This window comes from Episyrphus balteatus, chromosome 2 (genome assembly GCF_945859705.1).
Source record: "Episyrphus balteatus chromosome 2, idEpiBalt1.1, whole genome shotgun sequence".
In the NCBI taxonomy this organism is placed as follows: domain Eukaryota; kingdom Metazoa; phylum Arthropoda; class Insecta; order Diptera; family Syrphidae; genus Episyrphus; species Episyrphus balteatus.
The window spans coordinates 109,326,449-109,352,011 of record NC_079135.1 but is presented as its reverse complement, the minus strand read 5'-3'; the positions used below and the strand labels follow the sequence as shown (position 1 = coordinate 109,352,011).

General features: G+C 33.1%; 3 protein-coding genes across 3 annotated transcripts; 1 reads left to right on the top strand and 2 right to left on the bottom strand.

Moving 5' to 3' along the window:
- Window positions 1-1,803: 1,803 nt before the first annotated feature.
- Window positions 1,804-8,491, bottom strand: LOC129910335 (IWS1-like protein). The gene is made up of 5 exons (XM_055987674.1): window positions 8,253-8,491; window positions 6,910-8,116; window positions 2,650-3,013; window positions 2,183-2,599; window positions 1,804-2,116 (listed from the first exon to the last, which is right to left on the bottom strand). The coding sequence occupies exons 1-5, from the start codon at window positions 8,266-8,268 to the stop codon at window positions 1,994-1,996; spliced, it is 2,127 nt and encodes a 708-aa protein (XP_055843649.1). The 5' UTR covers window positions 8,269-8,491; the 3' UTR covers window positions 1,804-1,993.
- Window positions 8,492-9,646: 1,155 nt separating this feature from the next.
- On the top strand, window positions 9,647-18,937 carry LOC129910477 (exonuclease mut-7 homolog). Its single transcript, XM_055987879.1, has 11 exons — window positions 9,647-9,917; window positions 9,985-10,141; window positions 10,224-10,361; window positions 15,832-16,043; window positions 16,131-16,336; window positions 16,443-17,344; window positions 17,403-17,528; window positions 17,669-17,876; window positions 17,932-18,383; window positions 18,440-18,555; window positions 18,622-18,937. Exons 1-11 carry the CDS (start codon window positions 9,855-9,857, stop codon window positions 18,694-18,696), a joined length of 2,655 nt encoding a protein of 884 aa, XP_055843854.1. The 5' UTR covers window positions 9,647-9,854; the 3' UTR covers window positions 18,697-18,937.
- A 4,167-nt stretch (window positions 18,938-23,104) lies between these two features.
- LOC129910442 (antigen 5 like allergen Cul n 1-like) lies at window positions 23,105-24,276 on the bottom strand. The gene is made up of 2 exons (XM_055987826.1): window positions 24,009-24,276; window positions 23,105-23,869 (listed from the first exon to the last, which is right to left on the bottom strand). The coding sequence occupies exons 1-2, from the start codon at window positions 24,141-24,143 to the stop codon at window positions 23,246-23,248; spliced, it is 759 nt and encodes a 252-aa protein (XP_055843801.1). The 5' UTR covers window positions 24,144-24,276; the 3' UTR covers window positions 23,105-23,245.
- Between the last annotated feature and the right edge of the window lie 1,287 nt (window positions 24,277-25,563).

Below are 25,563 nucleotides of genomic sequence, written 5' to 3'. Positions count from 1 at the left end.
TAATTTCGCAAGTGTGTTTCATCATCCAAGATTGTCTACAAGGCTGGGCAAAAAGATTTTTGTTTTAAATTTCATCAGCATCATCAGCCTTACCAACAAGGCCAACAAAACATAATTTCTTAAATTTAATTCAATAATGAATTCATATGCATATGTACCTACCTATAATAAAAAAAAAAAAAACAAATTACCTGATGAATTATATGCAAGTTGAATGTGTTTTGATAATAATATGAAATATGATTGCAATCTAAATAGAACACTGAACAGAAGTCACCAAAAGTCTATAATGCACATTTTCACTTAATTCAAAAGCTTAACGATTTAATAATTTTGCTCATAAAATCATTAATAAATTTTATTTTAACTGATTTCACAATTAAATATCGATTTAATACCAGCTTCAGGTCAACGCACATTATAATATGTGATACTTTATTGCATTTATAATTAGATAAATATTTTGCAATGAGATTTTTATTTTATTGCGCAGAAAAATACCTACTTAATAAATTAACAGATAATTCTGAGACATGATTTTTAAGTTGATTTTGATATGAATTTACTACAAAGTATATGATATCAAAGATATGATTTATTGATAGCATATAATAAAGTTGTAAAACTTAAGCTTAAACTAAATTCCGAATAATCTTATTTATATAAAATTAATTACAAATTCCTGTTTTAAAGTGCGCAATAATGGCAGAAGTGTGGCTGTAAATATTGCTTTGACCCTCACTGACACCATAATCTGGTAATTGAATTTTCCTTTTAATTTAATTATATTACTCCAGTTTTATTAAATAATCTACAAAATAATGTTTTTCAATCTGAGAAGGTCGCACAAGTTAAAAATTGTGATATAAATTATGAATATGACCCCAAAACCCAGATGATATGATGTTTTAAAATAAAATTATTATCTTTTTCATATTATCTCTTTATTACAAACAGTGGTATACAGTGATACAATTTGGCATAAACGTTTCATTTTTAATGACATTCAATAATCAAAAAGCTCAATTTTATGCGTCATGGGCGCAGAATCATTAACCAAAAGAAAATAAATTTATCTCAAATAAAAGCATATCGCTAGTACATTATCCACCCTTTTTTGTCGTTTTTCATGAAATACAAAATTTAAAAATGAATTTTTTGATGTATTTTTCACAACAAGCTTCTAATCAATTGAAGCTGCTTTAATTTTTCGTTAAACAATACTATGTATGTTTTTTATAAATTTTTAAAGTTTAAATTTAAATGGGCACTTTGGCGTATGAGTAACCTTTTTTTTAAATCCATTTTTTTTTTTTGAGGAATCAAACAGTTTCTCTAAATGTATAATGAAAACAATTCAGTGTTTTTTAATCTAGTGAATAGACCAGCTGTTATAGACCAATTAATTTCTGACCGGTAACATTCTGTAGTACTGATTCTTGTGGATTGAGGGGTAGAACCGCATTGACAGACTATTGATTTGCCTGCATTGAAAAAAAAACTTTGAAAACTGCAATAACATCACTTTGAATGAAAAATTCACCGATTTCATGCGAAAGATTTTATTTCAATGTTTTCTTTCAAAAAGAAACATCTCTCCAATTCGTATGAAATTGCTAGAATTTTTAGTTCCCGTGGGCGTCTCGATAGCGCCGATTATAATTTACTTTAAACAAAAAAGAATACTTCTCCATACAAAATAGTTAGAAATACAAAGATTTAATTTGTTTACTTCCCCCTCGCTTTCTCAAAAACATATAGATTCATTAAAAATCCATTCCAAATAGAAAAAAAAACAACTACTCGTAAGTACAAGCTTTCAACATACAAGTTTTATCTCTTAAATTTTTATTTAAAAAAACAAAATTAATCATAAAAAGCAAAATTGAATGCTTTTCAAAAAATGTGCTTTTCAATTTGCACTCGACTTAACTGTAATACAATCTAATTATTTATTATAAGTAGTAATAGTCTCTCCCCTGCAACCTTTTGCTTAAAGGGCCATTTTTCTTCCTTCAATTGATATCTCTACGGCACGTCTGGATTCTTTCATTCGCTTCGCATCTATAAATTTCTTCATGTGCTTTTCATATCGATTTGGTTTTTTCTTTTGAACCTGAGGATATTTAAACAAAAATAGATTAATTAACAAATTCGATGTTTTGGAAATAATCAAACTTACCGGATTGACTTCACCTTCCACAGTTGACCTCGGTCGAATTACATAGTCCTTATTCGATGGCATTGGCACTCTCGCTCTAGCTACCCAACCTTTATCACCTGGTCGCAATGGACTATCGTCTGTTGACCCGAACGCTGTATTAAGACTGCCCTTTTTGTTACTCTTGTCCGATACTGTTGCTTCTGGCTCGGGAGCCTTCTTCGCCCGCGGCATCTGTTCCAAATCACGTTGCTGACGTTCCTCCTTCGACATTGCCTTGAAATCACAACTCAGATTGAATATTGGTCGAGCCCATTCAGAGATTAAACGACCAGCTCGTTCTCTGTTATATTTTGTCTCCTTTGGATGCTTGTACAAGTACATTATGGCTTTGCCTATTCCAGATTGTTTGAGGTAACTCTTATCGATTGTGGGGAACTAAAAGACAGGTTAGAATCGAATTGAGGAAAAATGGAAATCAAACTTACATCTGACAAAAGCTTCAGAATACTCTCCCTAATTTGCAGGCAGGGAAGAGCTTTATTGGGCAGCGGTGCCAACCAATCAGTCAGGACATTTAAAATATTGTGTTCGAGGAAAGCCAATTGCAGATCCTTCTTAATCAACTGGGACATCACTTGTTTCAGCATTGAGATCTTCTTGACAGCAGGTTTGTTGGCCTTGTTAAGTTCCCGGTCCTCATCGGCGGCATGTTTCATGTTCATGATGAGCTGATCGATTAGATCGTCGTTATCATTGATAAGTTCAATGTCACCTCGTCGCCGACGAGGTTTTTTCTCTTCCTTTTTACGAAGCAACATTGCATCGAAGTCCGATATGAAGTTGTCATTCCTGAAAATAGATTAGAAAGAAGTTAGTGTTGAACTTGAAAATAAAATTACGATGAACAATGGGTTGGAAGCTTGCTGCTCTGTTGAACGTTCATACAAAATTTTAAAAGTTTTCAAGTAAATTCAATAGAAATTCAGCAAAAACGTTTGGGGTATATGAAGTATGTTTGCATGTTGAAGCAAGTTGTAATATTTTCAAGATATTTCAAACTATGGCAGAAAAACAAGCAAGAAAATAAAGAAATTAAGATTGGGCAATGGACTAAAATTTATAAACAAGCAAATGAAAGTGATATGCACTGAAAATGGAATATGTAATTCATCAAACACTGGCCCCGTATTATAGTCCATCGCAAAATGAGAAGGCTGAACGAATGAATCGAATTTTGGTTTTTTTTAGTATATTTTATTAACAAAAAATAAAACAAAATTTACGTATAAAGAGCTGAATTTGAAAACGAGACTTCTGCTCTCTTGCGGCAAGTTTTGCAGACAGAGTCACGCCATTTGGTACGAATTTAGATCTTGACCTTGCAAACTCGAATATCGATCTATTTCAAAATTGATCTTTCTTAAAGTGCGATATGTAGAAAGAAATCCTGTTATTGAAGACTGAAACCATGAAGAATTACCAACTGAAGCAAATGAAACTGAACTATTCGAAGTAAGTGAAACGATAGAAATTAGTTCAAGTGAGGACGTGAACGAAAATGAAAATCAATTTCTTAGAAGATCAACAAAAACTCGTAAACAACAGGCATGTCAGATTATGTTACTTTTTGACAAATCAGAATGTTAAAAACACGGTTCTACAAAATTAAACTTGTTTTTGGTATTAAGAACAAAATAAATTTTTCTGACGGTTTTAAGTGTGCTAAACTCGAATCTGGAGTCGAAATATTACCATTAGAAAATGCAAAAAAACGTTATTTTGACTATTTTAGCGGTTATTCTTTAATATGTGGTAGTTTTTTCAACATGTCTATAAGAACTTCTTTTTTTCTTTCAAAAACTGTTCAAATCTTTGCGATATATCTTTTTTTTATAAGGGTAATATATCAAATTCGATACCGATATCGATAAGCACCTTTTTAAACCATTAGAAAAGTATATTTCCTTTCTTGGTGCAAAAATCTTGCTGACCAGTAACTTAAACTTAAGATTAAGTTAATTTAGTCTCTGGCTTATTACTTTAACTTAAGATATCACATATCACGGGCAGTAAAAGACATATCGTCGGTGAAACCTGAAAAGTGTGTAACTCCATTTTAGCAAATTTTATAGGAGAGCAAAAAAAAAAACAAAATCGTTTTGAAGGCATTTGTATGAGTTTTCATTTTCTAATTTGCTAATAAAATAAAAACTATGAACTTTAAGGGGATTCTGAGATTAAGGAACGGTAGATATTAGGTTTGTCTAACAGATGGCATTCAAATCTAATTTTCAGAAAATTTGGAGTTACACACTTTTCTGGTTTCACCGACGATATCACAATGATTCATACTGTTTTTGAGAGAAGAAAAATAATTCTTATAGACAAATTATGTTGAAATAAATTATCACACATTAAAGCCTACTTTCAAAAATAGTCAAAATACCGTTTTTTTGCAAAAGTTGCGAAAGCGGAAACAAATAAAAGTTGTCAGACTTTAGATTCGTGTTCAGCACCCTTAAAACCTTCTGAATAGTATATTTTGGTTCTTGGTTATAAAATCTTGTACACCAATGAAATCTTCCTACAAACTACGATAAGAAAGATAAAAATGAATATTCCAGAGTTAAAGGCTATTATAATAATAATTTGAACTATATGCCTAAGGTCTTTTAAATGCATAGTGCAAGGCACTAATTAGAAGGAATAGAAAGATAGGAAAGAATTTTTTGTTGGTACAGTGAATTGAGAATAAGATGATTATTATCTCATATAATCCCACGAGTGGCGTCCAAGGTGAGGAATAAGTAAAAGAATGCTGCCTAAGGTAGGACTCGATCCCACACCTCAAGGTTAGCAGTCAAGCACTACATCCACTGCACCATTGCAATCCGCTGACTTCGCAAATGACCAAGACGAAAGAAAATCATATGTGTAAAATGGTACTATTTTCTGGGGATCAAAAAGACAAACAAAAATTGCATTGTCCACCTGCGAAGTAGAGTATAAGGCAATAAAACAGCCGTTTCAAAGGACTAGAAGAAGAAATTTTTAACAATTTGACGCAACAGATCTATTTTGTGACAATCATGGAGCGGTTCAGTTGGCAACAAATGAAAGCTATCATAATTGATTATATTAGTACACAGTACAGTATTTCAACAAGATAAAATGATTGCTGTTATTATTAACAAAACCTTTTGCTGGATCTAAAGTAACTATGTTTAATTCTTTAATGGGACTGTGTTAATTTATTTAATTTTAGTGTGGATGTTGAACTTGAAAACTAAATTTATTTGTTTTGTTTATTAAAATAGCTAGCTTTTAAAAATGTACCTAACTTAGGGCCAATTTATTGAGCCTCCATTAAATTTTGAAATTTATCGCTTTAGTTAACGGCCTCGTTAAACTATTGTCGCCTTTAAGTATACATCATTAAAAATTCATTTAATTCACTGTTCTTTAGTTAAAGTCCTTACTTTTAATGGAAACTTTAAATTTAAAACTCTGTTAAAAATATCCTAGGGATTTTTTATTTTGTTTGAAAAATAATTTGTCAAAAGCTACAATTTTGTCAAATCAAATAGATTTGAATTGGAAGAAAAACCAAAAAACTATGACCCGTAAGTATTTTGCAGCTGAAAACGCCAGAAAATGCAAGAGATTAACGATATACCAGTGGTAACCAAAGAATGCTACAACCTACAATTGAAACCATGAGAAGAAGAAGGAGTTAAGTGAAATTTTTAATTTTTTCCATCGGTGTCAATATAACAACTTAAATTTAAGTGTTATCGGCATTCATCTCGTGTCATTGGTTTAGAAGTAAGCTTTATATCTCTTCTTCTCATGGCTTCAATTGCAATGTTATGTATGTTATGTATGTATTATGCAGCATCTCAAAAATGATTAGTTTTGAAGTGGAGAATATAATCTAGTAGATCTAGTATTATCTGTGCGAAGTAGACAAGAAATATATTAATTTCTTTGAATTTTGTTCTTTTTTATGGTACAAATGCATGTGGGTATACCTACAAAAAATTGTAGTCTGGACTTTTTTCATAATTGTTATGTTTTTTTAATAATTCTTTACCTCATTTGACATTTTTCAAATAAAATAATAATTCAAATACAAAAAATAAATGAAATGACATTTGACACTAATGGAGAGTGAATAAATAGAAATTCTGTTTAAAACCTCCATTAGCTCTAAAAATCCCTCTTAAAAGGTCGAATTTGGTGTTTTAACTAAAACTACTTTTAAATTTAATGCTCAATTAGTTAATGATGCCAAACTTCAAAAAAATCCTTAAAAGAGACTGAATTAAACGAAATTGGTTTTTAATTTTAAAATTCCCTTTTTTAATGGCGATTTAAGTTTAAAGCCTGGTACGCTGCTCGCGCTAAATTTTAGCTGAGATAAAATTCCCCTACAAGTTATCGATAGCTTGTATGGGATCCATTTTATCTCGGCTAAAAATTTTCGATAATTTGTATGGAAGCTAAAATTTAGCGCGAGCAGCGTACCAGGCTTAATGGAGAGTCAATAAATTGGGCCCTCAATATTTTCTTTTTATTTTAGCTGAGATAAAATTTCCATACAAGTTATCGATAACTTGTATGGGATCCATTTTATCTCGGCTAAAAATTTTCGATAATTTGTATGGGAGCTAAAATTTAGCGGGAGCAGCGTACCAGGCTTAAGAATGAATAATAAAAATAAAGTTGGGATTAAGAATACTTACTGTTCACTATTAACTGGCATAATTTCATCATCCGAACTGTCTACTATCCCCTCCTTGGCAGGCGCCTTCTCACCTTCAGGTGTTTCCTCGTCCGGTTTATCAGCAACATTATCATCCTCATCTTCATTGTCAGTGTCTGTGATTTTTGGGCGTTTCTTAAAACTGGCAACGGCACTCTCTTCATCTTCCGAATCACTCAGCAGGGCACGCTTCTTCTTAGCGGCTACTGGCGACTTGGAAACACTACGAGACCTAGATCTTGCCCCAGATCCTGAACGGGATCTAGATTTAGAGCGACTGCTTCGTTTAGCTTTCGAGACACTTCGACTGCGTCTCGATCCACTCCTGCTTCTGCTCCTCTTCGAAACACTGCGACTCTTCCTCGAGCCACTGCGACTTCTACGGGATCCACTGCGACTGCGCCTTGAGCCGCTGCGGCTACGCCTTGAGCCACTTCGGCTTCGGCGGGAGCCACTTCGGCTGCGTCTGGATCCGCTTCGACTACGACGAGAGCCACTTCGGCTTCTCCTAGAGCCGCTACGACTTCGTCTGGAGCCACTTCGGCTTCTCCTAGAGCCGCTACGACTTCTTCTAGATCCGCTACGACTTCGACTACCGGATCCACTGCGACTCCTTCTTGATCCACTCCGACTTCGTCTGGATCCACTTCGACTTCTGCGGGATCCACTCCTGCTACGACTTCTACTTCCAGATCCGGAACGACTGCGCCTGGAGCCACTGCGACTTCTATTCGAGCCACTTCGACTCCTTCTCGATCCGCTACGACTTCTCCTGGATCCACTCCGACTTCTCCTAGACCCACTTCGACTCCTGCTTCCAGAACCACTTCGGCTCCTCCTCGATCCGCTTCGATTGCGGCTTCCGCTCTTGCTTCGACTGCGTCTGGACACATTACTACCACGTGAACGTCTCGACGCAGCCGAACCACTGCGTGACCTCGACTTCGACCTTGATTTGGACTTTTTCGAAGCCGCACTTCCACTGCGACTTCTTGACTTTCTCTCGCCACTCAAATTGGCGCCAGCAGCATTTGAACTGCGCGACCTGCTTCGTGAGCGAGAATTTGTTTCACGAGATATGTTTACGGCGGAATCTCTCGATCCACTGCGACTTCTGTGGGAAGTTTTTGATTTTCTCGAACTATGCGATTCGGCTGATGGAGAACGCGATTTGGCATTCTCTGAACCTGGAAATTAACAACATACTACATGTAAAACAACAGTTCCTTGCGTTTTTTTTTCTTAAACACGGAAGAAGTCGCTTTTGGACACATAACATAACCTAAAATATAATCGAATTTTTCATGAAACTCTCAAACTCACCATTTGTGCTGTCCATTTTTTTTTTGTTGTTTCTTCTTTTGAAAACCAAGCAGCAAATGGAAACTACAAGGTGTAATTATTTTCTTTTGTGTGGGATGATTAAATTAATTTCACTCCTCTTTTAATTTGAATTTATTGTGATTTTGAGGGAAATAAAATTAAAAATTAAAATTTTATGAATTTGTGTGATGCGAAGATGCCTTTTTTTATTCCGTCTGCAGAAATTTCATTTCCAAATAACAAACAAGAATGACAACTTTAAGGAGAAAAAAATAATAGCTGTCAAGATGGGAACTTGGTGGTATGTTGGAACACTTGTGAGTACAGCCAAATTTAGTGATGCCAAAATAGATTTATTTTTGTTTTAGGTAGTACCCAAAAAATTTAATTACCGATGAAGCCTGGTACGCAGATGTAGCTAAATTTTAGCTCCCATACAAATTATCGATAACTTGTAGCCTGGTACCCAGCTCGCGCTAAATTTTATGTCCCATACAAATTATCGAAAAATAGTAGCTGAAGCCTGGTACGCTGCTCGCGCTAAATTTTAGCTGAGATAAAATTCCTATACAAGTTATCGATAACTTGTATGGGATCCATTTTATCTCGGCTAAAAATTTTCGATAATTTGTATGGGAGCTAAAATTTAGCGCGAGCAGCGTACCAGGCTTGAGCTAAAATGGATCCCATACAAATTATCGATAACTTGTATGGAAATTTTGTCTCGGCTAAAATTTAGCTCGATCTGCGTACCAGGCTTGACCCACGATTGTACAACGGGCCAAATCCATCGATTTTAGAAGATAAAACTAACTCGATAATAAAATTTTACAGCTTGTAATAGTTGTGTAACTGCCCTTCAAGCAAACAAGTCCGACCTCGGTCCGAATCGGCTTCGAAAGGAGTCCGACCTCGACTACGAAACGAATCCCACGGCGGCTCAGACTAGTATGGAAATTATAATCACCGCGAAGCCGATTGCATATAGATAGTTTTAGAACGCACGACCCGACCACCGACGAGATACTGCAACAAACGACAAATAATTACAAAATGACTCATTATACCTTGTCTTGTTGTCTTTGTCTTTCCTACGTTCGTTTTCCTTTTCTCACTTTTTCACCACGATTCTCCTTCGACTTTGTGTTCATACACAAAAAGTTGCAAGTGTGTGAGTGCAACCTGGTTTTTCGCGTTTTGAGGTCGAAGTGTCTTTACTGAGCTCCGTTTTCTTGCTTGAAGGGTGTCTCTACTGTGTGCAAATTGTCAAAAAGGTACAAAATAAAAATGTTATCGATTTTATTTTCAGTGGTTTATTTTGGCAGCACTTATGTATTATTTATTTAATGCACATCTCTAACAACAAACGTCATTTCACAAATAAATTTCTCTTTTTCTGCATCCAAAATCAAATCGAGAAAAAATGCATTCCATGCAAAAAAATTTCTTCCTTTGATTTTTTCTAGTTTTTACCATAAATTTTATACACAAAACTATACAAATTGTAAAAAAAAAAGAAAACAATACAACACAAACTTAAAGTTTTTATTAATATAAAAATTACTTTTCTATAAATCGTAAAAAAAGTAAGGTGAAAAGAAAATGATACAGTACCACGGAAGAGGTCTTCCAGCTGGCTTCGAAGATGACAGCAATGAAGACGAGGTAGGGTTCCTTCATTTTTCTTTTCCTTACAAAAAATAAAGATAAAAAAAAATATTCCTTTTAATAGGATTTTGAGTCATTGGAAATTTTCACTCAAAATCTGAAAATTACCGTTGTTCCAAATATAACAAAATCGGCTGGCCTAAATGGCGAAGATTTTGATGCCCAATTGCCAATGGCATTGGAAACATGGTTCTCTTCATATCAAACCATGTGGAATTCATGTGAGTGTTGAGTTTAACAAAAAAAAAAATGGTATACCTAAAATACAGTTTTTTTGATTGTTCTCGTTTGTTTTTATTGTAGATAAGAGCACTCCAAGCTTGAGTCAAAACTTAAAAGCCGTCTATTTAAATGATGAAAATCCATTGATGTTGGCACTTAAACTATTTGCCAATTGTCCAGGATGCAATAATTTGAAGAACAAGAATTTGGCATTATTCGGTAAGAATTGGTTTAAGATGAAATATTTTATTATCTTATCGTGACCTAGTTGTTAAGTTTTTAGGTCGAGAATTGTCTGATAGAATTCTAAATATATAAAAAAAAAACTTGAATTAAGGTCATTTTTGCTTTGTTGCTTTAAAAAACACATCTTATTCCCTTTGCATGTTATAGGTTGGGTTGCTAAAGATTGTACTATTGTTTATTTTGTAAATTAGTTTGACCGTTTCGTAGGACACTTCCTGTCATGGTGATGGCGAAAACGATTGTCTACCAGTATGCATTGACGGTGCAGGGAAATAATTCCACGGGAATCTGCTCCACATGGGAATTTATTCCACCTCATGTGGGAATCTGTTCCACTTTTTGAAGTGGAATAAATTCCCGCCTCGAGTGAGAATTTATTACACTTTTTATTGGGAAATAAATTCACCTTCAAATTTGATGATTTATTCCTTGTCACTTTGGAGAATGATTCTACTTTATGTTTGTATTGTATGTGCAATCTGGAGAAAAGCTGGATTTTGCGGAAAAAGATAATATCTTAAGGTACAAATATCGTATGTAATTTTGAATGAAAATTATAAGCTTAGTTGATTTTTCACCTTAGAAAATTGTTTCAAATAGTCAGAAATTTATAAACCATTTTCATGCCTAGAAAAGTAGAGCTCTTTCCAATTCGATCTGGGAAAATAATATATATTTCAGAGCAAAACAATAGTTTACTGAAAAGAGGAAGAAGATTTCTTTCAAGTCTCATAGATTTCAGTTCGCGTGATTTGAATAAATATCTTACAAACAAAGCGGACAAATAATGAGAACTTAATGATCAAAAACATATCAATCCTTCTTGTAATAATTGGTTGAAAGCGAAGTGTAAAAAATTTGCTCACATGAGAATCTACTCAAATTTCACAACCGAAACGCGAAGCGGAAAAAATTTTGACCACGGGAGAATCAATTTTGAGGTGTGAAAATAAAAATTCGCGCGAATTTTTATTTTCACACCTCAAAATTGATTCTCCCGTGGTCAAAATTTTTTCCGCTTCGCGTTTCGGTTGTGAAATTTGAGTAGATTCTCATGTGAGCAAATTTTTTTCCGATTCGCGTTTGCCGGATTATATGACATATACAATATACATAAATGTACATAAATGTACATTTGTGTTTCTATTAAATATCAGTAGGTATGTTATTAAACACATACAAACTCAAATGTCCCGGCAAATTTATGTCCAAATGTCAAACTTTAATAAGACCAACTTGAGAGAAAACGTATTTTTTGAAGAATTGGAATTATATAAACATTTGTGAATATTTCAGTTGAAGGAAAAACTATTTAATCGTTTGTTTTGAAAAAGAATACAACGTCGTTTTTTTTTAAATAAAATATTTTGGTAAAACTAAACCTTCTATTTCCGTATACATAAAGTATTGATTAACATGAATTCAAATATGGCTCTCAAAATATTCAGAAATTTATCTATTTTTCAGATTTTTGGTGGGTAATAATTCCACAAAAAAATAGGTGTAATAAATTCCCTTATACGGTGAGAATTTATTCCACTTCAAAAAGTGTATTAGATTCCCACTTGAAGTGGAATAAATTCCCATGTGGAGCAGATTCCCGTGGAATTATTTCCCTGCACCTGCATTGACGGTGCAGGGAACTAAGTCCACTGAGGGACTTCGTTCTCATTGAGTGGGAACAAAATCCACTTTAGTGAAGTGGTTTTCTTTCCCATTCAAGGTGGGATTGAATTCCACTCTCTAATGGGAACCTAGTACACACTCAACAAAATTAAAAGAGAATTTATTTTCAACAACGATTTAGCGTTATTTTTCGTAATAGTACTTTTTAGTAAAAAAAAAAACGCGCAGGGGCATAAGTCCCGATTTTTTTCGGAATTTATGTCCCAGTTTACTAGAATCCAATACTTAGGTATGTCCCTCACTACTGAGACATACATACATAAGTCCCAAAAAAACAATTTCGGCACTCATTTCCCACATGTTAATGGTTAGTCGAAATAGCATCGTGACAAAATAAGATCATGGAAAGTGAAAGTCTTTTCGAAAATATTTTTGATATGTATTCTTTTTGAGTTGATAACAGGGTGAAGGGGAAAAACTTTTGCTCACATGAGAATCTATTTAATTTGTACAACCCAAACACGAAGCGGAAAAAAATTTTGCCCAGGGGAGAATAAATTTTGAGGTGTGAAAATAAAAATTCGCGCGAATTTTTACTTTCACACCTCAAAATTTATTCTCCCCTGGGCAAAATTTTGCGTCTGCCTGGCGATCTAACATTACCTAAGCAGAGGAACGAACTTGCGTGAGCGGTCCACTTAGGATATTTAAAGTCGCCAATGTCGGCGTCTTTGACAGCGACACAAGACACAAGCCACAGACACACATTCTGGTCTACCAGTTAGGGTTCTCTGTCCCGCTCACGTAACTTCGTTGCTGCGCTAAAGGTATGTGAAGTCGCCAGGAAGGCGTCAATAACAACACTTTTTTAACTAAACTGTGCCTTGTCCCGCGGATGTTAATTCCAAATTAAATGGAACTAACATCCAATTGGGTTAGTTCCGTGGGTTTTACACTCCCTACTAACAATAATGCTTTACAGAAGCAACAATATCATCTGTAAAGCTTTATAGAACCAAAATTGTTTGTCGGGCTCTTTTCAGTTTCTTGAAAACTAGATTTCGAAATGAACTGCTGATTTTCCAGATTCTGTAAAAATTCAAATTTAAAACGCGACTCTTTTTCTTCTTATTTAACTTCTTCTTGGTGAAATGGGAATTAAGTTAACATTCAGAGGGAACGAACACCACACGTTTTTTCCGGAATTAGATTCCCACCTAGCATGGGAACTTACTCCACTTTACTAAAGTGGGTTTCGTTCTCACTAACTACCTCAGTGGACTTAGTTCCCGTGGACTTAGTTCCCCGCACCTGCATTGACGCCCTCCTTTTCCTGATTACAACAACATCCATGAAACACTTTTTGTTAGCGTTAAAAAACCTTACAGACTAGCCCAAATATACATACTTTTTCGCGGGCTTGAGATTATACTCCTCTTGATTCAATTGACTGCCTGAAAACAAAAATTACTCATGCCTGAACACTGACAAGCGCGAAAAAGAACACGTTTTTGGACTGGTATGTGGGCGAATAAAACGTCTGTCATGGGTGTTTTTGTAATTAGGGAGACAAATTCGTCAGATCCAATTAGTTTCAGGTGGTTACGCTAATATGTACCTGCTTATATCACCATTACTGAGACTGATCGTCACATTAATATGAATTGTTTAACTCTCACGCAAAAAATAGACTAGTACTTTCTCGAATATAAGTACTTAGCCTGTATTGTGATTTTTTACCGGGAATTAAGTCACCGAACATAAAGTTGATAGTTTGTCAAATTGTTTTAATAACACAGCTTACTGGATAAAATACAATTTGAAAATTTATTTCGATTTACGACCTGCTTCGCAGGAACAAAGTACCAGGCTTTAGTCTTAAATATGGTCCCTCTACCTGAAGGTCATTTATTGTACATCTTCAGCTTATTAAAAATATTTAGCCCCAAAGTGTAGAACAGACCTAATAGTGCAGATATAAAATTGTTTTTATTTTTGTTTATGTATGACAACAATGATTCATTTATTTTGAGATAAAACGTTTACATTTGAGGAAATGACAGAGCATCAGTCCTTATATTGAGAATATGAATTTGTGTCAATTTAGCCGACTAACATCAATTGGAAAATTGGCGGTATTTAACCTCCCGAAAACCATATAATGCCGCGATTTAAAGCTGCTAGACTTTTTAATTCGTTATTAGAAAGCATAAGGCTATAAGACTGCATACTCCCATTTTGGTTATACCTCCACTCCCAAAATTTGCTGTGGGCTCTCGGTCTAGTTGTTCTATTTGAAGCATATTAACACTGCTGATGTGAAATGATGAAATAATTCGGTTCTGAAACCGAATAGTAAAAGTTTCTATCGCAACCAGTTTATTTATTTTATTTTTTTATAGCCATTGTTCAACGGTTATAACACTTTTTTAATAGTTATGTGTAAGAAGAATTATTGTAAAATATGACTGATTAAAAAAAATGATGGAATCCATGCATTTGTGGCAGCAATTTGAAAAACTTAAGATTTTACAGTTAAAATAATTTATTAAATTAATAGGCTTTTTTTGCACCTTGGTACCAATAACTTCCTAGTAACTCTAAATTTAATAAAAACTTTTACCGTTCTGCAATACCCTTTAAACGCGCATATTTTTAAAAAAGTTGGCCACCTACGTTCCTATCGATTTTTTTTATACCACAGGTGTTTGAAAATTTTCATAAAATATTTTTTTTTTACATTTTGCATCGAAAAACAAATTTAAAAATTTTTTTAAAGAAAAGATGCAACGGTTATAAAAACTTTTAACTTCTTATGTAGTGAGCCAATTATTGTAGAAAATTATAAAAATAAGAAATTTATAAAATTCATTCATTCGTGGTTGTGGTTAAAGAAAACGTAAGATGATGAAATTTAAAGTACACTGAACGAAAAAAAGCTAATATTTTCTAAACTGGTTGCGATAGAAACTTTTTCTATTCGGTTTCAGAACAGTCAAAAGTGCACCTATTAGCCATTTCAGGCTTATCCATTTTCTACCGGACACCCTGTATAATTCTATTACATAATGTCGTTTTTGATTGGTTTCGCTCAAGGATTTACTCATTTTTAAATCCAATAAAACAGTTTGAATCGCTTTCACTCACTTTTGAAATTTTATATCTGTATTGGCCAATCGAAAACGGCATTGAACTCCGAAAAAAATTGGATGAACAAAAGTTAGAAAACTCTAAATGCTCATAGAGAATCTTGATAAAATTAAATAAAAAACCCAAACCTATACGGATGTTTAAAATATAAACAAATATATGTGTAAAAAAATTGCAGTCCATAAAACTTAAAATTTCGAAAATCCTTAACCACGATTAGCAGAAAATTGCAATAAAAGCAAAAGCCATCTATCATAACTTAGAAACACAAGGTTAAAAAATATAAAAAAGGTTTCAGAAAGAACAAAATTAAAATTCGCATAGTTCAAGCTTCTAACACTTTAACTCTAAAGGCACCTTATCCCAAAAACATCAAATTTGGATCAAAAAGTTTGTTCGAAGACTAAAACTGCATAATATTCTCATAAGAAACTTAAGTTGCTTTGTAAGAAGTAATTTAGAGACTTCAAGTTTTGTAAATATTTACTGTATTTATTTCCAATCCTATTTACCTGTGAAAGCATACAAATTCCAAGTTTTTCAAAATAAGAACCGCTCTAACAATTTAAACAGAGACCTATAGATCTATAGTGTACGGGAGGCTCTAACCTGAAATGAATATTTTTTGTACGAATTAATCCACAAAACACCTCGTTTTTACTTTCAGTTCTTGAAACGATTTGTGCTTTACACAAGAGCAACCCCGAAATCGCCAATTCGTGCAATGACAACATGCGAATGGTTGCATTTAATTTTATCAAGACATCGGGAGTCTTGCCACTTTACAAAGGCATCACAATCGCCTATCAATTAACCAAAATCAAGGATATTCTTGTGACAAAAATCCAAGAGCTCATCGACGAGAAGCGCTACAAAGATGTAAGGTGTTGGTAGAGAAGATAAATTCTAAACTTGATTCCATGTCTTTGTCATGTTTTTGGTTTTTCTTTTATTTTACTCCTACAGGCAGCATATTGGGCTATCTTCTTGGAGGCTACTCAGTCCTTTGATATTTATCAAATAGTGTTGCCGTTAATTTTGCAGAACAAACCGAATCTTGCTGTTGAATGTCTGGATAAAACCAAAGATCAGCAGGAGGCAATAGTGCAGTTTCTTGACTCGCTATTGGACAAACGAAAGACTGTGATCGATCATTGTTATCCGATCATTGAGTGAGTTTTTTTTAAATGCTGACATCCTGTTCGATCGTTCTTTTGTCATTGCAAATCACTTAGAAATATTATTTTATATTATTTACTTGATATTATTTTATTCCAGACGTTATGGATACACTGAACTGAATCAATCCATAATAAGTTTCCGGCCAATGTCGAAACTTGTAGCTCGCCTCGCCAAAAAATACCAAATCGATGATCAACTTACTCCGAATCTGAGTTATTCGAAATCTCGTTCATACATGTACTACCTCTATAAGCGTTTCAAAGATGGCGAAATGAGTCGTGACTCATTTCGTGAGCTTGTGAAAGATGCAGCAACCACAACGGTTTTGAAATATGATCTTGTGGCGAATATTTCGTCGCATGGTGACCGAGAAGAGGCTCTCTATTGGGTCAAATTATATCAAATCCCCACCGAGCAGTGGCCACCAACCCTTTATGTCGATGATAGCGACCATAATACAAGTAGTGACACAGTCGACGGAGGTTGGGGTGGCGGTGGTGGATGTGGTTCAGTGTGCGATGACCTTCCATCGAATAATTCCAATGATGCCTCTCCATCGGGAATCAAAGATGATTATCTTCAATTGGAATTGAGAGATGAAGCTATTATTCTTGTCGATCGCAAGTCAACTTTCACCGATATGATACGGACTCTAGAAAAACACAGTTTAATTGGTTTCGATTCTGAGTGGAAGCCTTCAGCTTGTCAAGTGGAAACTGTTAGTTTACTTCAATTGGCAACATTTGATAAAGTTTATCTCATTGATGTCATGTCAGAAGATATAACTGATGATTTGTGGAGACTTTTTGGCCGAAATATATTCAATAATTTGGAAATTTTGAAAATTGGATTTGCCCTCCAACAAGACTTATTGATGTTGCAAAAAAGCTTGCCACAAATGAATTTGTGTTTGTCCAGTGGATCGTGTTATCTGGATTTGAAGGATTTGTGGAAACGATTGAAATATATGCAATCGTTTAGTTTTCCATATAAAAGAGGTAAGTTTATATTTTTATTGATTTGAAAATTTTATAAATTTGTTATTCATTGTTGTAGCTGCTAAATCGGGAACTAGCTTAAGTGCTTTATCACAAGTTTGTTTGGGAAAAACATTGGACAAATCAAATCAATTATCCAACTGGGCCAAAAGACCATTACGTCGGGATCAAATTATCTATGCAGGTAACTAAATATAAACAATGATTCTTTTTGCTTTATGGAATGAGACTCAGAATAGCAAATTTTTAAAGATTTTTGCAAAAAGAAAAAATTTCAAGTGTTTCCATAAATTTTCCTAAATTGAAAAAAAATTTTTATTTCAGCCCTCGATGCCTACTGCTTGGTACAAATCTACAGAGTAATAGCCGAATCTTTAACCCGCTTAGGTTATGACATTGATCAAATTGTCGATCAAATAACATCGACAAATAGTACAAAACCCGAGAAATCGATTAACAAACAATTAGAAAGTAGCTCATCTTCTAGAATATCTCGAAAAAGCTCTCGCAATACCTCCATGGAGTGTATTAGGTAAGTTTTTCCCTTATATGGGCCAATTCGTATTTACAATGTAATCTCATTTTAGTTCAACAAAAATAAAATTCATCTGTGATTCAATACTTGGTGGACTTCTTCATAATCTACGTCGCCTTGGTATCGATTGTTTGGAAATAAATTCACGCTCGAGCTTAGACAATTACGTGCGTAGGGCCCAACAGGAGAATCGTTGTATTCTCTCCCGCGATTCTCATTTTGTACATTTGAGCAAACTTCTACCGAAGAGTCTTTGCATTGAAATACCCGAAGATGCCGCCGATAATCAAGTTATTAATGTGATTCAGTACTTTAATATTTCAATAAATAGAAACGAGATTGTCACACGTTGTCCGAAGTGCAATGGCATTGAATTCATATCGGCATCGGGACATCAAATGCGTTTTCTCAAATTCGGTCCCGAGTCGACAAAAACATCATACGGCGCGAGGCCTAATTCGACTGCAACAAGTGCAAAAGCTATTAAATTAGTATTTAACTCAAGTAAGAGTATTTTTTAGATGTCCAAAGAATATTATGTGATCATTTTTTATTTATAGAACCAATAACGGACGAAGTACTTCGAACGGGAAGGACATTTTCTTCAGCATTGGTTAAAACCGATAAAATAAGCAACAACGCTATTTACTCACAAACCGACTTTTTTATATGTGATGTAAGGATGAATGTCAATTTTTCCAATTCCCTTTATAAACTTTTGATCTTGTATTCTTTTTTGTAGAAATGTGGTCGAATCACTTGGCCCGATGAATACCGCATGAGCACCAAAATTCTAAACTTTATCCTCGAAGAATAGCGCGAGCTTGTAGAGGTTTTGTGGTGTAATCTACGTCACAAACGAGTAGAGCAAGTGATAAAAAGTATTTTTAAATAGTGGATTATTTAATTTGGTCATGTTTTTTTTATATATATATATATATATTATATTTACTATTCATATATAAATCTCATTATTTAATTTTGTAATGTAGTACAAAAGACAAAAAAGAGAAAAAAAACACACAATTGAACATACATATGTATAAGAGATATAAAAAAAAATAAATGAATGTTTTATGGTCATCAGAATGTTTGTTGTTTGTTTTTGTAATGACATATAAGACTTCAAAGTTTCTTTTGGTGCGGTAAACAGAAAGGCATTGATTTCCAAATAGTCTTCTTCAATATTCTAGTTTCAACATATGCAGCACTTTTGAATAGAAGCAATTCTTTGGAATTGCTACTTCTTCAGATATTTTTCCAGGAGGTGTATTATTTTGCGAATCCTAAGTCAATCTTTTGCTGCTGAAAATAACAGACTTTGAAGTACTAACATAGCTAACAAATCGAAGAAGGTTAACGGAGGAAATATAGACCATCAACAACAAACACATCGAAGTGAGTCGTTAATGAGTTTAAGGACCTGGCAGTGTTGATAACATGTAGATTGACTGGAGTAAACATGCAAAGGAGAAACGTAGGTAAGTGATTGATGGATGTAACATTTAATATGTAGGCTTTTGGGTAGACACAAAAACTTTCTTTAAGCCTTAAGTGAAAAGAATGCTGAAATTAAATGCCAATTAGGTATGCCGTTTGTACTAAAAGTGAAATAAATAAAATGCACGACTTAGTCGCAACGTTCATTCTCTTGTAGTTCAAACTTCAAAGTATCTTTATCTTAAATATCTATTAAAAGATTTTGTTTAGTGTGAAAAAAAAAAAATTAAAAAATAGAAAGTTAAAATTAAGTTAAAAAATTTTTTTTGAAAAACTTTTTTTTAAAATTTTTTTTACATTTTACACTTCAATACGATGTCTGTAAATTTTGAATAAAATTGACTTATGATTGCTTTGATGAAATATATGAACTTAAAAATATGTCAATTTTTGAAAAACCGCAACGCCATATTTTCGCTCTCGGCATTTTTTGAGAAAAACCAAATTTAATGAAAATCGTTAGAGCCGTTTTCGAGAAAATTGCAATACCTCGAAAACTTTATATGTGAGATATGAGTTAAAAAGGAGATATTAAAAAAAAAAAAAAAAAAAAAACGGGTCTAGGGAATTACGAAAAAATCATTTGTACCAAGTTTCAAGCAAATCCATCCATCCGTTTAGGCCCTAGCTCGCTCGTGCAGATGGACGCACAAACGCACACACTCACAGACCGACGGACGGCATGAGGGAAACCACTTTTTTGATCTTCTCCATCATCGTAATGTTGGTTTTGATTAAAACCTCGATTTTTTTTCTACTCGAAACCAATACTTGTCCTATAGAGCAAGTAAAAACCTTCATGTTATGTTTAAATGAAAATCTATTCATATCATACTGACTATACAGGGTATCCAACAGTCACCGCCTGAGGTAATTCTATACAACTCATATAAAAAACAGGTAGTTTTCTCGTTTTCGCTTCGTTCTAGTGTTATAACGGTTTGTTATGAGTTTCCTTCTAAAAGCTCTAATTTTGACAAACTTCGTCTGATTTTAAAACACAAAAAAAAAAAATACAGACGAATTGAATACCTCCTCATTTTTGGAAGTCGGTAATAAAATTTAGTTATATTCGAAGAAGAACTAATAACGATTTAAATATATTTCAATTGTATTTCCTGTTCATCTCCAGGATTTTTTTTATAAAAGATATTCAAATCTCATTTGAATATGTTCTCCTACTTTTTTTATACTTTGAAATCATTTTATTTAAATTTTGCTCTATAATCGTTGTTGAGGAGCATTTTTTCTTCTAATTCTGAAATACCAATTTATTTTCTTAAATTTTTGAACAAAAAACAGCAAATTACATAATTAAACATTGGAATTTTTAAAATCAGTTTAGTTGAGCTATTTAAATAAAATAACACCGAAAAACATAAAAACCCTTATAACTCAAGTACGAAACGAAATTTTTGATAATTTTTATAAATTACTCAAAACAAAAAAAGGGATCACCCAAGATTTAGTTTGAAAATTTCCTAAATATTAACAACATTGTCCAAGAAAATGTGATCTGAGCTGCTCAGCAAAAAATTTAATAAAATTCTTAAAATGTACTTATTTAAAAAATAAAAACAAAAAAATTGCCAAAAATGGGACTCAAACCCACGCGAATTGAACACTCAGATACCTTTAATGAAGGCAACATTGTTCCTTGAGTCTGGCACATAGAAGTGAATGAAGTAAAATCTGTCACATAATTGTATAACCTATGTACATAGATGCAGATTCTACCAAAAATTACGTTCACTTGAAGTTTTGTAATTGGATGCGACGATTTGACCCCAGTTGTATGAAATTATAATTCATTTCTGCTATACCGTTTTTGATTTTGTAAAAATGGTTTGTATTAAATTATAGATTTATTTGTAAAGAAATAATGGCTATCCACGACTTTCCCTTAAAGTAAAATGTCTTGTATTTGAAAATAAGGCTTTCAAGTCTGGCTTTTCAATTTTTACACCTTTTATGTAAAATCTTGAACGTCCATTTGGTTTGATTATTTGGTCGCCGATACAAATCTTAGGCTGAATTCATAAACGCATCGTTGCTTTTGCATCACAACTTTTGCACTACTTTTTACCTACAAAGCATCACGTCTTGCGATAGAAATATTTTTGTTGCAAAAGCATCTAGACCAGTGCCGATGCCTTCAAAAACATTAAAAAGTACACAAAAATCATAGTAGGATGAAACCCATTGGAAAAAGAGGGGAATATGATAAGAATGAAAGGAAAAATAAATTACGGGCGAGCCGCGATCGGGAAGTGGGTGGGTTGAGTTTTTAATGGTAAAAAATGGTATATCTCGATTTCCGGCAAAACTACAAATCCTATAGAAAAAAATTGTATGGCAAAGTTGTAGGTAATAAAAAGATCTACAACTTTTATTCCAACAATTTTTTCACATAACCTCAAAATTTATGTGAAAAATTCAAAAAACCGAGTTTTTGGTTTTTTAATTTTTATCTTTTTCAAAAACAAAAATTTTTCTACGAAATTTGGTGAAAACTTACCTTATTATGTCCCAAATACACTGTAATTTATTTGATTTAAAATATTAATTTGTTCACCTTATTTTGACTTAATACCAAAAAAACACCCTTATTTTCAATCGAAAATTCACGTGTCAAAATATCAGCTTTTTTCAAAAACTCGGTGAGCGTGACGTTCGTTAAAATGTCTATTTTCTGATGGTGTAAAAAAAAATTTTACATTAGTATACTATAGAACATGTTCTAGTAAAATTCAAAAAATGAAATAAAGCTCGAATTCGAAAAAAATGTTTATCATTGTTTACAATTTTGGCCTATTTATCCAAATTTACACTTTAATTACTCAAAAAACGTAAGATTAATCAATGTTACATGAAATCTTACGTTTTTTGAGTAATTAAAGAATAAATTTGAATAAATAGGCCAAAATTGTAAACAATGATAAATTTTTTTTTTCGAATTCAAGCTTTTTTCATTTTTTGAATTTTACTAGAACATGTTCTATAGTATACTAATGTAAAATTTTTTTACACCATCAGAAAAAAGACATTTTAACGAACGTCATGCTCACCGAGTTTTTGAAAAAAGCTGATATTTTGACACGTGAATTTTCGATTGAAAATAAGGGTGTTTTTTTTGGTATTAAGTCAAAATAAGGTGAACAAATTAATATTTTAAATCAAATAAATTACAGTGTATTTGGGACATAATAAGGTAAGTTTTCACCAAATTTCGTAGAAAAATTTTTGTTTTTGAAAAAGATAAAAATAAAAAACCAAAAACTCGGTTTTTTTGAATTTTTCACATAAATTTTGAGGTTATGTGAAAAAATTGTTGGAACAAAAGTTGTAGATCTTTTTATCACCTACAACTTTGCCATACAACTTTTTTCTATAGGATTTGTAGTTTTGCCGGAAATCGAGATATACCATTTTTTACCATTAAAAACTCAACCCACCCACTTCCCGAACTCGGCTCGCCCGTAATTTATTTTTCCTTTAATTTTCATCATATTCACCTCCTTTTCCAATGGGTTTCATTCTACTATGATTTTTTTTGGTTTCAAAAATTATCGACCCTGGTCTAATCAGGCGTTAATAAATTCAGCCTTATACTCTTCGTTCAAGTTTTTCTTATGAAAAAAATGTTACTCATACGCCACAGTGATTCGTTAATAGTTCAAAAACCTTAATTTTCTCAAATAAAAAAAACAACGAAAGAATTTCAGTTGAAGGTTTATTTTAATTCACTCATATCAATATAAAATTTAACAATCATTTATCTAATTCTATAATCATAGTAGTTAACTATATTTTTTTTTCATGAGGACACCATTTATAGTAATAATCCTTTATAGGTTCCTCAATATCTATGGATATTTCTCATTAATTGAGCACAATCCTTGATATCTAGGATTCTTTCCCGTCTTGCATTGCGAAGTTGCTCTACCCGTATTATACAACTTTGCATTTTTAATATTCGTCCATGCATAATTACACGTAAAAACTGTCTTCTCCTTCTTCATATGCATAACCGCACATCCCAAATGTGTATTCCGATCCGCAATCATCACAGTAAAATGACCACATTTCTTCTTTCCATTATTAAATATCACTGTTCGATCACGTTCACATATCAAATGCTCACGAAACCATCTATCAATACCATGATAGATGTTGTATTCGAGTGTTTCCAATGGAATGGTATCATTGAATGTTGTCCTTCTAGCAATATTTTGTCCTGAATGTTTGAAGTTACGTGTATTTCGACAAGTATCATGAGTCCCAGTGCACGATTTGACATTCAAACTTGCCATAAATTCCAATTCATCATTCCATCGCATTGTTGCCATTCGAGTTGCCGATGGGAAGTGAGGAACTCCTCCCAAGGCCAACTTGTTGCGGTATTCATTGTGTTTGTTGAGAATGATTTGTTTAATTTTTGGTGAAAGTTTGAGCATTTCACTGTAACTGGCACAGGATGAGTTGATTTTCTAAAAATTAAAAAGTAATTTTTAGATAAATTTTTTAACTTTTTTTAAAATTGGGCAATTTTTCAGCAATCAAAATAATTTCGGAAAAAAAAATCATTTTGTCCTTTAAGTTCTTTTCCATCCTTAAACACAAACTTACCAAGTTATTATCGCACGCAATGTGTGTCCTTTGTTTCTTACACAAATTGGTATTACAGTACTGACTAAGATTTTCAGCATAAACAACGACATGATTGAGGAAGAGCAAAAGGCTTATTGATATCAGTTTCGCCATCTCGAAGCAATTTATATTAAAAACAAGATACAAAACCTCAGACTCTGCTAACTTAACTTTTCAAAAAATAAACTACCGATGTCGGTGCCAGTCTCAACTTAATTCAAGTAAAAATCCCAACTAGATCTAGTTATTCAATATTTTTTTTGTAATAACTTTTGATCTTCGTCAGAAAACTTTATCATGCCAGACGTGATATTTTTCTAGTAAATGAGTAGATTGCAATTTCACATTTCAGAACCAGAAAATGGAAAAGTAGTGATACCTGGGTGAATATTACCTGCGTGCACTGATCGTTGGTTTAACCAGAAAAAATTGTAATTCCATTTGCTTACATATTTGCTGCTGCATTAAAGCAAGAACATTTTCAATGCAACTTGTATGATATGATCATTAAAATGTAGTTAGATGGAAAGGGTATTCCCATAAGTGTGCCAAGTTTAAAGATGAAGTAGGTGCAAGGTACGATTGGGTTGTGGTGGGTTGTAATATTTATTCATTTCATTCAGAAAAGTTATCGACCTTAAGGGGGTGGAAATTACAGGTTTATTATTTCTTAATTCAGAGTAAATTAAATAAATGTAGATCGTATGCGTTTGAACTTTGGAGTGTGGCTAATAGAAATAAAATTACGTAGAATGTTAAAGCTATTTATGACGTTTCATCGGTATAGTGGGATAGGTAAGGGTGATGCATCAAATTTTGTTCTGACTGAATGACTATAACAAGTTCTTAAGAAGCTCAGAAGAAATGTAAGTGTTAAAATTGGCATTATGGTAGTTTTCCTGGGTATCGGGAAAACTTGCAGTTTAATGTTTAGTAGCTATGACGCATAGCGATGGCTTATTGACATAGTACAATATTTCATCACTATAGTTGTTGACAAAAGTGATGAAATTTGGTAGAATCATGGATTTATATGCTCTGATTCCATCAGTAAAATAATGTACATTCAGGAACAAAAGTATGGAATCACTCTATCGCTTTATGTTAAAACAGTAATAGCTCTCCATGTAGTTGCATTTAAAGTTTATGGTATCGTTTGAAAGTTTTAATGAATTAGCTTAACATCCTATTTTTAACAATTTAATAAGAAAATTATGGCATTTTGGTTATAGCGACGGATAGCGCGAAAACGATGCAATGTTTTTTTTTTAAGTTTTTGTCCTAAGTTTAAGGTTTGAGTTTCAAGTTACATACTGAATAATCATTTATTTCAGCAGAAGTAAGTGCAATCCTATATTGCCATTTGTTCTTTTTAAGAGGTAAATATAAAAACCAACATTATTTTTGACCTTGTATTCCAAATTCGGATTTCCCAATTTTTTGAGTAATAGTTACAGCCAAATTAAACGGAGGTACAACAGAACCATTTTTACGAGGGCTTTCCTCTTGCATTTAAAGTTCGAGGTATAAAAAT